The 13,495-nt window shown below is 43.5% G+C and overlaps 1 protein-coding gene across 1 annotated transcript in view; it reads left to right on the top strand.

Annotated features, from left to right (window-relative positions):
- The window catches only part of LAMA3 (laminin subunit alpha 3), a 172,196-nt gene that overhangs the window by 13,939 nt on the left and 144,762 nt on the right, over positions 1–13,495 (top strand). The window contains exon 2 of the mRNA XM_054985871.1: positions 3,465–3,617. Coding sequence (XP_054841846.1) covers positions 3,465–3,617 — 153 coding nt within the window. The remainder of the gene's footprint in view (positions 1–3,464; positions 3,618–13,495) is intronic.

The following is a 13,495-nucleotide window of genomic DNA, read 5'->3' on the forward strand; positions in this document are numbered from 1 at the left end:
TTTTTCATTGAGACCCCTGCAGTTCAAAGATAAAGCCTTAAATGACATAAATTAACATCAATATATTACTTTGTGAGTTGAACCCTTTATATACATAAACACTTTTTTCCAAACCTGAACTATTCTTTACTGTCACTGTGGCTGTGATATTTGTTATCACCTGTAATTTGTTCCGTTGACTAATCTCAAAGGAAGAAAAAAACCTGAAATTTTATCCATTACATCTAGTACCTCAGTTAAAGTTTGCTTCTACACATTTTTTCTTTCTCCCCTTAATTACTAGGGGTTGACTTACAGTAGAATTGACAGGGATAGGAGAGAAGAGCAAGAATGAAAAATAAAGAAATATTAGACTTAACAAAGTCATGATCAACAAATTTGGACCCACTTGGGTTACCAGTAATATACTGTGTAACAAAGAGCAACTAAAGAAAAAAGAGAAGCCCTTTTCCCCTTGTATCTTAACAAGCTGGAGGCCCTAAGATCGTCCCATTTCCTGCCTTCCATGGCCAAAGTGCTTATTCGAATTAACACATAATTTCTTTACAACACTCTATTTTTATATAACCAGACCCTGTTTTTTCAACACAGTCTCTTGGTTATATACAGGAAAAGAATTTCAGGTGTCCTCTTTTCTTGGAATTCTGCTCCATTTCTTTGTAGCTACTTAATATTTTGTGGGGTTGCCTGTTCGAAGATCCAGTTGAACTTATAGAATCTGAGTTCCCGAATCTACATCTGAAATCTGGAAAGTCTTGCCTTGATGGTGGATCATGAGTCTTGCTGATGCAATCCATCGATATATTAGCTTAGTTTGATTCGGTTTCGTTTTCTCAGCCATGCCGGACGCTCCTCTCGGCTGGTCCGGGAGGAAACGACCGGGCACCCTGACCGGGCGGCTGATCCGCAAGGATTAGCCCCCAGGACTCCCAGGGAGGGAGCCAGGGTCCGGGACGCGGCGGGAAGAACTCCCCGAAATCAATGCGGGGGGGGAATTGCCCGTTTGTCCCTATGGAGGCCGGCAGATGTGCGCGGCGCCTCGAGTGCCGCCGGGCAACGAGAAACGGCAAGTAAAAGAAACAGGCGGAAGCCTGTAAACAAGCGAATCCCTTCTGTTCTACAAGCGTTTGTGAAGGAGAGGTTGATCTGAAGAAGACTCGCTCTTCCCCTTCGTTGAGTTCCAGAATTTTGTTGGCGCCCCCCCCCAAATGGCAGCAAAGAAGCAAAGTCCCGCTCTCGGTAAGTCAATCTCGGCTACCTTGCAGAAGGGGGAGTCGCTCGAAGAGTTGGTGCGCAGGGCGGTGGTGGAAGCTATAAAACCCTTTGTTGACAAGCTGAACGAAACTGATCAAAGGGTGGGCTTAATTGAAAGCGAGGTGAAAACCATTAAGGCAGCAGCGGGGGGGGGGTGGGCAGAAAAGTCTGCTCTGGAAAGTGCGTCACTTGTGAAGGCTACAAAAGAGGAGCTGAAGTTGGTGGAGAACCAGCTGATCGGGCTACAGGTGGAACGAACGCAGACAATTTTGCGTCTCCAAAACGTGAAAGAGGAGGAAAATGAGGATCTGTGGGATGTGGTCTCGGAACTACTGGCGACACCCGCGAGGACGACTAAAGAAGAGGTTAAAAGCGCCATTTTGGAGGTCCGTCGGGCTTCTTCAAAATATGCAACAAAGCGACAGTTGCCTCGTGAGATCATTATTGACTTTTCATCTAAAAAGATTCGGGACACCATCCTATATAACTCATACAATGCGGATTTGGACTTTATGGGTTTGAAAGTCAAGATTTTGAAGGACGTTCCATTTCTAGTCCGGAAACGGCGTTTTAAATATAAAAAGTTTGCAGCTCTTCTGAGGGACCATGGAATAAAGTACAAATGGTTATTCCCGGAAGGAATATGGTTCAGATATAAAGATCAGGCCTATAAGATATTATCAGAAGATCAACTAAAGGATTTTGAGAATAAAAACCCAGAACTCTGCTGCACCAAGAACGAAGAAAAGGAGGAGCCGGAGGGGGGGGAGGAGGAGGAGAGCATCGCAACAGCAGTTGCACAGAGAGAACTGCATCCGGGACCTAGAAGGGGGAGGAAAGTTTAATCAGAATTTGAAATGTTTATTCTCTGTATGATTAACCACTCCATCATTATTCTATGGAGCTATTTTTGTATTATGACAGTATGAAGGGAAACATTGAAGTGTAGTGTTTAGTGTTTGTAGTTTATTCCCCCCCCCTTTTCCTTTTCCACCCCCCTTTGTCCCTTCCCTCTCCCCTTTCCTTGTGATAGTCTGGTGTAGTGTTTTGTAGTTATGAAAAATAAAAAAAAATTATAAAAAAAAAAGATATATTAGCTTAGTTTAATTTAGCTATGATTGGTCTCAGTTCTTTCCTTTTAGCTAAGGTTTCACTGGAGAGGTGCTGAAACACTAGAATTGTTTTGCTTTTTTATAAAAGGTGGACTCTTAACGAAGCCTCCTTCATTATTTTTTCTTTGGTTCTGGAGTCTTGAAATCTCACCACCATGTCTCTTTGTAGTTTGGCATTTAGGAGTTTTGCTGAGCCCGCTCTGTAAGCTCTTTCAATTAAAGGGTCAACTCCTTCTTCCAGATTTAGCTCTTGGGCCACTCACCCTACTAGAAAGGCTATCAGATCCGTGGTGCCCTCCTCAGCTTCATCAAACCCTCTCAGTTTGATGTTATTATATCAGGTTTTATTTTCCTGATCCATTAGTTTGTTTTTTATTTCTTCTTTGCTGGATTGAAGAGCATGTACCTCTTCTTGGAGTGTGACATCTGGCTCCATGGCAGTATTTGCTGCCTGTGCCACTTATTGGAGGGAATCCTTGATCTCTTTGAGTTGCTCAGTCACTGGTTTAAGCATGATTTCAATTCTGGATACTATTTCTCTTCCATCTTGTTCAAAGCTTCTTTTAGCTCATTTTCCAGGGCTTGCAATTCCTTTATGTCGTCTGTTGTTTTTGCGGTGGCCATTTTAAGTTGTACCGGCTACTCAGCGTCTTTGCTATTTAAGACCTGCTGGTGCTAAAAAAGGCTTCATCAAATGGGTAGGTGGGTTATGGGGCTTTCCCTTACCTCTGCCAACTTTCCCCATTCAAGTTTTGGCTTGGCTTGTTGCAGGGTGCTTGTTTTTGGCCTCAGAGGGGAATTGGGGTTTGGTGCTCTGATCCTAGGCGTATGCCATTATCGAGTGACACCCACCTTCCTTCAACAGATTCTTCTTTTCAAAAGGGATCCATCTAACAAGTTCTGTGCAGGAGGGTAGAAGGACAGCCTATGACAGAACCTTTCTCAATGTCTTTTTTAAACACCCCGCAGAAAAATCAGCTGTAAACTACTATTAGATTTTCCAGAAGTATTTAGCACTTTTATAATGCTGGTTAAGTGCAAATCAGTCTCAGGCCTGTCATTTTTATTCTTATATCTTTTTGACTTCCTCTCTTTCAGGGCCAGTTTTGTGACTATTGCAATGCTGCTGATCCTAGCAAAGCCCATCCAATAACCAATGCAGTAGATGGGACAGAGCATTGGTGGCAGAGTCCTTCTCTCTCCCAAGGCTTGAAATATGATGAAGTTAATGTCACTTTAGACCTAGGACAGGTAAGTGTGCATATTTTTGACAGTGACTGTTGTTACCCAAATAGAAGCGCTCCTTAATTGATTGGGGGAAATTAGCATTAAGGAGGCAAGCGAGAGGGAGTAACTAGGAATCCAATGTTTATGGGGATTATTTCCTTAGAGAACTCTCAAATAAATCAGGCACATGTTCAGCTGGAAAGGTTTTTTTAATTAACGGGGGAATAAAAGGCAAATGTACAGAAAATCACACACAGCACTCATACAAGGTTAACTAGGAACTTCAGGGGGGAAGGTGAGAGAAAGAAGTTTCAGGAAAGGTGATAATTACTGGTATTGAAGATAAGAGGGGTCTGCGGAAGCAGCAGAAAAATGATCAACGTTTCATCGCAAGAAGACAAGAAATCCAAATGGATTTGGGGGTGCACGGACGGATCTAGAACATACACACACACAGCACATAGCTGGGGAGCCCAGTTATAGGGTGAAATGCTTCTTGGGGCAAGCTGATGTTTTTGCCCTCAAAACAATTACTTAATGGTTTGTCCGGAGGTAGAAGAATAAGTGGGAGAGACTTGAAGTGACTATCTGGAATAGACTATAGGTAAAAATATTGCTTGATGACCTGGTAAGCGCTGGATGGGAAAGCTACCAGAACTGCAGAATGGCTTTGATTAGGATATTTGGGTGAGAGGAAGTTTAGCAGGGTGTTGATGGGATTAGATAAATGTTTTCTTAGGAAACCTTGTTATCTCTGCTTCTCTCTGGGGTGTGGAAGGGTTGTCAGTCAGTCAATCACCTCTGACTCATGTTCTGGTAGTTTTCCAGGCTCCTACCCAGCTGGCATCTGCTCTGGGCCAGGCAGTGAGTTTGACTTATGAGGGGCATTTATGATATTCCGTCCATAAACTGCCCTCTTAGCATGAGGAAGGGCTCTGACACCTACAGTGATCCAAAAGAAAAATGAAAGATTTTGTTAGGTGTACTGTTTTTGTATTCAAGTTAGCTTTGGTTCCAGAATATTTAGCTATACTGGTGGGGTGTCCCAAAACTAAGCACAAGCTGGGAGGACAGAACATCCTGTAAGGGGCGGGGAGCGGGGGCGGGAAGCATGAAGCAAAGCAGTCTAGACAGTCCCTTTAATAAAGTATGCGCACTCTTAATGCCCCATGGGATTTGCTTATTTAACAAAGCAGTTTTTATATAAAGATAGCATCAAGGTCTAAGTATCTGAAAAATAAAAGAAAATAAAAAATTCCTTAATCTAATTTAGTGTCTCTATCTTAAATGGAGCTACCAAAAAGAGATAATAAGCTTGCAGGTTCTAAAGTCCCTTTTTCATCTTAAAAGTTTGTCTGTCTTAAAGAACTCAAAATAATCATCCAGTGTTCTCTGGATTGCTTATGTTCTCCAGGAAATCCAGTAGTTTCTAGTGTGGCTTTTGTTGTGAGCTGAACTCCTTCATCTTCCCATTAGGTGTCTGTAATGACAGCCCACCTGCAGACCGAGGAACTAGGGACTTAAATTTCATACCCTACACATTTCTTTTTTTTTCTTTTTTCAGTTGAGACATTTGAAACGACTTAGTTCCTAGTCCTCAGTGGGGGCAATGCCTGGACTCAGGGAGCCACCCAACATTCACTTGGCCTATTATGAGGGGATTATAGGCTTGAAAGCAACTGCACAGTAGGCTTGATGAAAACAACTAAGAAACAGGTTTATTTCAGTGGTCTGTGTGCCTTGATTATTTCTTTGTTTTATTTTTCTCAAGTCCTTTCAGTATTACAGTAACAAAATTACTGGAGAGCTGGAGCCTAAGAAAGTGTAACAGTTAAAAAAAACAGTTTTCCTTATAACATGGAACAGAAAGGCTTTTAACTGTTTTTGACAGGAACAGGACTCAAACTGTTCCTGTCTTTATAATACTAATGGACTTGTTGCCTAAACAACAGACCTCCAACCCTTCTCCCACCAAAATCTAACAACCCCCAATTCTGTCAGTTGGCCAGCAGTTAAGCTACCAAACTCCATTTTTCTTCTTTTCAACATTCCAGTCCACTGTTTGAAAGAGATTGGCTGATGGTCCTGGAGGGCAGAACTTGAAACTGTCTATCACATTATCCAGATTAGACCAACACATCTCTAGGACAGTGAGAGTCTTGTGAGCCATTACTGACATCAGACCCAAGCTGTGTAACTGTACCTCCCCAGAACACCACATCTTAACTGAGAGATAAGGAGGACAGGTGTAACATACAAACTTTTCTCTGGGATAGTCTACTTGCAGACAGTCCACCAATTACTCAACTAGGAAATTAGATAGAGGAAGGAAACAGGGAGCATTATATTAGATCAGGGGTCCTCAGCCTCTTCGAGCCTGTAGATACCTCTGGAATTCTGACACAGGATGCTGGGCGCAACTATTAAATGGTTGCCACAGGAGGTGGGGCTAACCAAAAAATGGCTGCCAGAAAATGTGGAGCCAGCCACAAAATATCAGGGAGTGAAGTCATACATAACTATAATAGTAACTCATTAATATTTCAGTCAGAACCTCTGTTTAATAGGCTGCCTTTTAAACTGAACATACTGTTTAAAAATGTTTTCTTTTAAGCATATTTTTAAAAATACAGCCTACCTTCAGTCACACTGTCAAGATCTTTGTGCAGTGGTGGCAGCTACTACCGAAGCAACATTTTTAAAAATTGGCTTAGCCAATCAGATCCCCAATGGTGGCCAATTAGAAGCCCTGCTGCTAAAGGCTCCACCTGCTTCCACTCACTTTCTAAAAACATTTGATGAGCACCATGGTTCCCATGTGCACATCAGGAACCCCTGCATTTAGATAATGATGAGCTCTGACATTAATGCTGGAATATGTTAGTATTTAAAGTGCCACTGGAATTATCTTTACTGGAATTATCTTTATTTTTCCTGCAGCAGATTTACACAGATGCCCCTCTGGATTTATCATCAGTTGCAAGTAATTTCCTTTGCAAACTCAGTTTTCAAAATGACATAATACTAGGGTGGATCCTACCCCTTCCCTACTGGTCCACTGAGAAAAGTTTGCTTGTTTGTTAAAATAGTTGTACCGCACCTTTCCTTTTGGCTCAAATTTGAAGCTTTCCTGCAGTTTTTGGCTCTTCCATTGGAAGTAGAGCCACTTAAGTGGAAGATGATAGGATCTACCCCAATAGCTCTGAAAATGTCATCTGTCAGATGAACATGCAACCGTCACAAACCAGAGTTACATTGGATTCCAGATGATTTATAGCCTTATTGGCCACTCCACAAGCACAGTGTGATTTAGGCACCTATCCTATATGTAGTGTAACAGTGGGTACGCATGCCTTCCAAGCTGCGTTTGATGCAAAGTGTGATACAGGTGATACACATCCACAAGTAGGATGTGACCGTCCAGTGGTGTTCAATCACAAGTACAATCAACGCTATGTCATATATTCCAATAAGTACATAGAGAAAATGCAACAGTGCTAAAATACAATGATTACAATAAATAACCTACCTAAAATACAGTCTGAAAATATCAATCATTCAATACAAAACCAAGGCATCCAAGATACAGTACATAAATTGATATATAGCGTTTTGAAATGGGTCTAAAGTATTTAGTAGGGTGGAGATTATTGCAAAAAGTTTATCCAGATTACTCTGCAGCCTATTGCAACGTGCTGTTTTATGCTTCCTTCATGTTAAAAAACCCCCCATTGCTTTGTGTGAAATTCCTTAGCTCTGTTATAAAGCAGTCATTAAATATACACAATTAGAGGAAGCGGGTTACAAATGAAACCACAGCTTTTTTATATGCTGAGTTCCTCCTATTCTCTCTTAAAGACCACCAGTGACTCCCTTCCATCCTGTATAATGAATATAAGAATTTAGAACTTTCTAAAGAGTGGGCCACAATACCCTCCAGCTTTATTTTCGTGAAAATTCAAATGACTCTTGGGTTGCAAAAGCTTTTCCTCCTAGTATCCATGTCCAGTGGGAATATTATAGTTAAGGACACTTTTGAAGAACTTTGTTAAGCGTTATTAAGCATGTTGACTGCTGACAACCAGACTGTTTACCAGTCTATCAGCAAAGCATACTGAAAGCAGCCAGCGAAACTGCTCGCCCTAAATAAGATTCTTACTGAACGTCCCTATGCTTGACTTGCATCTCCCTGCCTCTGTTTTTAGGGCAAGTTGCAGTCTAGAGGTAAGTTGAGACATGGCTCAGTTGAGACATAATGCCAAACCATGGTTTGAATATACATGAACAAAACATGTGTTCACCTGCCCAGTTCCCTCTCACTCCAGTCCTTGCACATTCTGGTTCAATTTGTTATTTCTAGTTGTTATTTGTTATTGTAAGCCATGCTTTGCACTAAACAGAGTGACTAATCCTTCATTCTAACCTCACAACCCCTAACACCTTGTGAAGTAGATTATGCTGAGAGCAAATTCCTGATCCAAGGTCACCAAACAAGCTTCCATGGCAGAGTGGGGATTCAGACCTGGGTCTCTCAGGTCCTATTTTGACATGCTTCTAATCTATTGTTAATTTCTTCTTCAAAATTAAAATATTAATTTTTCAGCCTCCTCGTTTCTGCTAGAAACAGAGATGAGATTAGAATTGTTTTTCTATCAGATCACCATAGACAGGCTTGAGAACTATTGTTGAAAGCCAAGTCGTACATCATCATATAAGGAAAATTAGGAGAACATGTTTTTTAAAAAGTCCTTTGAAGTCCTTTTGCTGACTTTGTATTATTTCATCAAATTTTGCTTTGGTTTGACCTACATAGTTGCACAGTAACTGTTGTACTTGGTAGAATTATTTAGGATTTACATCGCCTCGGGATAGAACTGGGTGCATACAGAAGTGCACGCACAGACATGTGTGCTCATTCACATCTTAATGTTAAAAAGGTCAGTAGAGCGCAGAAAAGTAGAGGAAGGATATACGTTGTGGGGTTTATGTTAAAAAGATGAATGTGAAATTATCACAAGAAGCCATTGATTTAAACTACATGAAATTTGTATTAAATATTTGGGAAGTGTCCTGATCATCAAGGCAATTTAGCAGGGGAATAAGCTGCTAAGGTTCTTTCCAGGATCTGTTTTCTTTGAGAGTGATGAAAAAGTTGCATAAACATCTGGTGGAAATGCCTTGGGATAGGATATGTAGTCTGTGAACAGTTGGTTGCATTCAGTGTTTACTCAGGTCTTTTAATGTTTCATGCTTTATATTTTTTTATGAATAGCCTGCCTGACTCAAACTTATAACAGTTGATAATTTACTATTTTATGCTGGGAAGCTTTTTGCTCTTACTTGCTTTGATGGGATTCATAATAGCTTACAACTCAGTTATCTGAATATTGGTTACTCATATTTATCATGTCAGCCTTATGCTACGTAGATTGGACTGCTTTGCTACTTTCCCAGACTTCTGAGATTATACAATGTTAATTTAGATTTTAGAACCATATTAAGAACACTGTCCAAAAAAATAGGTTCATCTACATCTTGTAAGCTGTTACTCTTTCACTGACTACTGAAACTTAGCAAGATATTACAAGATCATGGTCTGTTCTAAGCTAAGGGTGGGGATTGCATGTTGCCTCAACAATTTTTTTTTAAAATCTGCATTTACCAAGTTAAAGGAAAGGCACTTTTTGGTCATTTGCAGGGGAAGATCAGCAAGCAGAAGTATGTACAACCATTCAGGCACCCATTGGTTCAGTTCCCTAATGGAGGAAAGTGATAAAAATGGCCTAGAGAGTTTGTAGGAGAAAAATAGACAGGGAAAAATGGGTTAAGGACTCTTCTGGCCAGGGCTGGTGTCAGCACATGGCAAACAGCCAGTGCCAGACTGTGGCTTGTGGTGGGCCCCCTGCTGGTGACTCCCTACTCATACATCTCCTCTGCTGCTTGCACTCACACCCTTCCACTGCCTGCTTTGATTTATATACCACTCATCAGGATAACTTAATGCCCACTCAAAGGGGTTTACAAAGTATGCTATTATTATCCCCACAACAAAACACCCTGTGAGGTGGGTGGGGCTGAGAGAGCTCCAGAGAGCCGTGACTAGCCCAAGGTCATCCAGCTGGCTTCAAGTGGAGGAGTGGGGAATCAAACCTGGTTCTCCAGATTACAGTCCCACGATCTTAACCACTAGGTAGGTAGTGGGAGGCAAGAAGAGGAGCCTAGCAGTGGGCATAGGGTATTCTATGACCAGGCCCCCCCAAAACCTGGAACCAGCCCTGATTCTAGCTGCTGTGTTACCAGAATGAGTCTACTTGCAAATTCGGGGAAATTAGCAAGCAAGGAGAACGCTTAGCGAGAAGCAGTAAGTAACTAGTGAGATTCTCCACCGATATTTACCGGGTCCCTTCCTCAAGGATGTCAACAAGACGAGTGTTCTTCCAAAACAAAGGTAGTTTTTATTGAAGAAGAAATATGTCATACACAGGGCCGGATCTAGGGTTGCCAGTGCCCAGGGCAACCCTAGTCTGACCGCTCATGCGCGCGCTCCCAGCACTGCGTGATGACGTCATTTCAGTGATGTCATCACGCAGGGCAGAGTGGCGGAGGCAGCGTGCGGGGCTGGGAAGCCGCCTGTGCCATTTGCCTCCCCGCAGGCAAGTGGCGTGGACGGCCTCGCAGCCCCCCGTGCTGCCTTTCGCCTGTCCTACATGACAGAGGGCGGCCGGCTTGCCACGCCCTGTCCTGCAGGGCAGGCTTGCTGCACCCTGTCGTGCAGAGCAGGCAAAAGGCAGCGAGGGGGGCTGCAAGGCTGCCCGCGCCATTCGCCTGCCCCACAGGACAGGCGAGTGGTGCGGGCGGCCACACTGCCTTTTGCCTGCCCTGCAGGACGGGGCATGCAGCAGGCTGGCCACCCTCTGTCCTGTGGGACAGGCGAAAGGCAGCACGGGAGGCTGCGAGGCTGCCCGCACTGCTGCCCACACGCTCCCAGCAGCTGGCAGCTGCTCCCGGCGCCCCTTCCCTGGCGGCGCCAGGGGTAGACTACCCCCCCTGCCTCCCCTTGATCCGGCCCTGGTCATACATACAGATAGATCAATGCAAAAACATATTTTGGCAAGCATATAAGAGTCCTAGGAATAAAGCTAGAAAATAGGGAATAGCACAGGTTTGGGGGAATATTTACCTATCAGAGGAGTCGAAAGGTCTGCAGAAAAGGAAGGAATGGCCAGCCTTTCTCAGAGAGAGGCTCAGACTAGGATCTGAGAGTGTGACGTGTGGATCCAGGTGGGTGTGCACACATTGGCTGGGGCAAAGCCCAAATATTTATAGGGCAAAACAGGCCCTGAGGCAGAGCAGTTCTTGTACAAAAGACTTTAATGTTTATCCCCTGGGATGGACCAAGACTTTGATGACTTTGAACGGCATTCCGGCAAGTGACAAAAGAGAGCGATTGAGTATTCAAGCGCCTGACAATGAAACTGGAGTTTACGTTAAGCGTCTTCAGGTATGGACGATAGACTTTGAAATTTAGATTAAGTATTCCCAGGATGGAATAAAACTTTTCCAGAGATGGATGATGACTCTTAATTGCCAGACAGGATTTGTTTTTTAAAAAGGATAAAGGGGAAGGAGTGTCTGAAGCGTGTCAAGGAGGAAATTCCTCAGGTGCCTTTCTTGTCAAAAGAGCTACAGTCTGAGGCATGAGTGGCAGGAGACAATGACACCTAATCATTCGGCATTTAATTTGTGTTGTACATGCGTTCCAAGTCTCCCGGGCCAGAAAAGGCAACTTTCTGCATAGCCAGGCAGCTTGCTTAGTGCAGTGTGGAGCACGTTGGATTGAGTGGCTTGTGATTTCATATCATAAGCAATTATTAGAGTGATGAAGGCTAGACAGACTGCTCACAATCCCCCGCCCCCGTGAAGGAGCCCTGCCCTTCTGGGCGAACTTCACGGTGCCACAAGGTGTAGTCTTGATTCAAGGGCCTGGGTCAAGAGGATAGGAATGAGGGTATCGAAGGGAGGTTTTAGGACAGAGCCGTCAACCTTCTCTCTCAGTATAAAAGGGGCTATTTAAGGATACAAGCCAGATTAAAAACAAAATGCTGTTTGGTAGCCGAATGGAGACTTTAAACCAAAAGGAATCCTTTTCTGCAGACTCACATGAACAAAACTTCATCAATTAATTAAAGCTATCCTATGAAACATCCACTTTCTAAAACATAACAATTGTAACTTTAAACAAATTCAACATCAATCAACTAAGTTATTCAACATACAATCACTATATTTTAACATACTATGGAGGCACACACATGCAATAAATGGAGGCAGAGAAACTGCATATTTTTACAAAGAGAGGAAAGGTGGAGAATTTTTACATGTCCCCCATCCCTCTTATCTAGGTAAATAGAGCTGGAGGGCTCAAGCGGCTAAAGTTTGAAGTCAAATGCCTCGGTGAAAAGAGTTCATGGAGGCACCCCCACCCCCCGATATCCAATAGGGGAAGGCGGCTGTAGCTCTGAGCCATAACATAGTCCAAATGCTGTCAGGGTAGTCCAGGGCTTAAGGGTTCCAAGGCAAGCTTCCCCTCTTGGGCAAGTTCAAGTAAGGCTCAGGCATCGGCTGGCTGATGCATCGGGGGCCTGGAAAACTCTTTCACAGAAACATCGGCTCTAAGCTGCATGCAGCATTGAGGATGCTCAGCAGGCTGGCAAGGTACAATTGGGCTTTTGGGCACGGGCAGTTTTAGCAGAGCGGCAGCTCAGCTATTCTCTTTCAGGACGTAGTGCTCGGGGCCACAGTGTCTGCCTGCATGTTTTTAAAAGCAACTAGAAAGGTTAGTGGGGCTTCGTGCATGTGATTGAATGCCAGAAGGCAAAACCTCTCTCACTTAGGTTGGATTTATTGCTTAAAAAGACCACAGCTGCAAGAACAGGTGAGTATGATGTTCTCTTCCTCCTATTGTGCTGTGTTTTCTTGTCACACCTTTGATAGCCACTCAGTCCAACCACCGTCCATGACAATAAATACTGCCTGACGATCATTGATTCTTTTAGTAAATGAGTGGAAGTTTTCTCCTGCCACAACAACACTGCTGCCACCATGCCAAAGATACTCTTTAACAAAGTGTGTGGAGTCGGTGGGGAATCATGTAGGCCTTAGATTTCAACATGAGACTGCATTTCATTGGAGAAGTTACACAGGAATTATGTAAAGCCCTAGATATCAGGCAAAAGTTTCACATAGCTGGCCACCCCCAAAGCTCTGGGAACATTGAATGCACCAACCGCACCCTCAAGGAGGTCCTGCAGAAGATGTGCACTCCTCGGGCAGAGATTGGGATGAGAAGTTGCCCATTATTTTAATAGCCTTCAGAGGCACCGAAGTTATTCATGACTTCTTTCCACGTGCAGTAATGACTGGCTGTAAAATGCTCCTCCCAGAAGCTTTTGGGCTAGGCACCAGCCTGCACCCAGACCTAGAAACACTGGTTGTTAATGATGAATGGGTCTGCTCACTTATTGCTGAAATTTCTTCCATTCACAAGGAGGTTGTCCTCTGCTTGGGAGCCGCCCAACAAGCTGTAGGTAAAAGACAAGGGTGGGGCCACACTCAACGGCAATGGGAAACAGGACAACTGGCCATGTATCATAAATTTTCAGAAAAGGAGCATGCCCTTGTAGTAAAATGGCTTCGCTCCATTCCCATCATGCAAAAAGTGAGTTCTCCTGCAGTTTAGCAAATTGAACTCCCTACGAAGGGAGCATCTGGAAAAAGTACTTCCACTACTCCCAATTGAAAGAGTGGAAAGGGGGGGGTGACAAAAGACAGACCACAGCACTTCCTCCTGCTGCAAACAAAACTGCTCCCGATTCCATGCATTGAAGTCCAAAACAAACAGG

This window comes from Eublepharis macularius, chromosome 7 (assembly GCF_028583425.1).
Source record: "Eublepharis macularius isolate TG4126 chromosome 7, MPM_Emac_v1.0, whole genome shotgun sequence".
In the NCBI taxonomy this organism is placed as follows: Eukaryota; Metazoa; Chordata; class Lepidosauria; order Squamata; family Eublepharidae; genus Eublepharis; species Eublepharis macularius.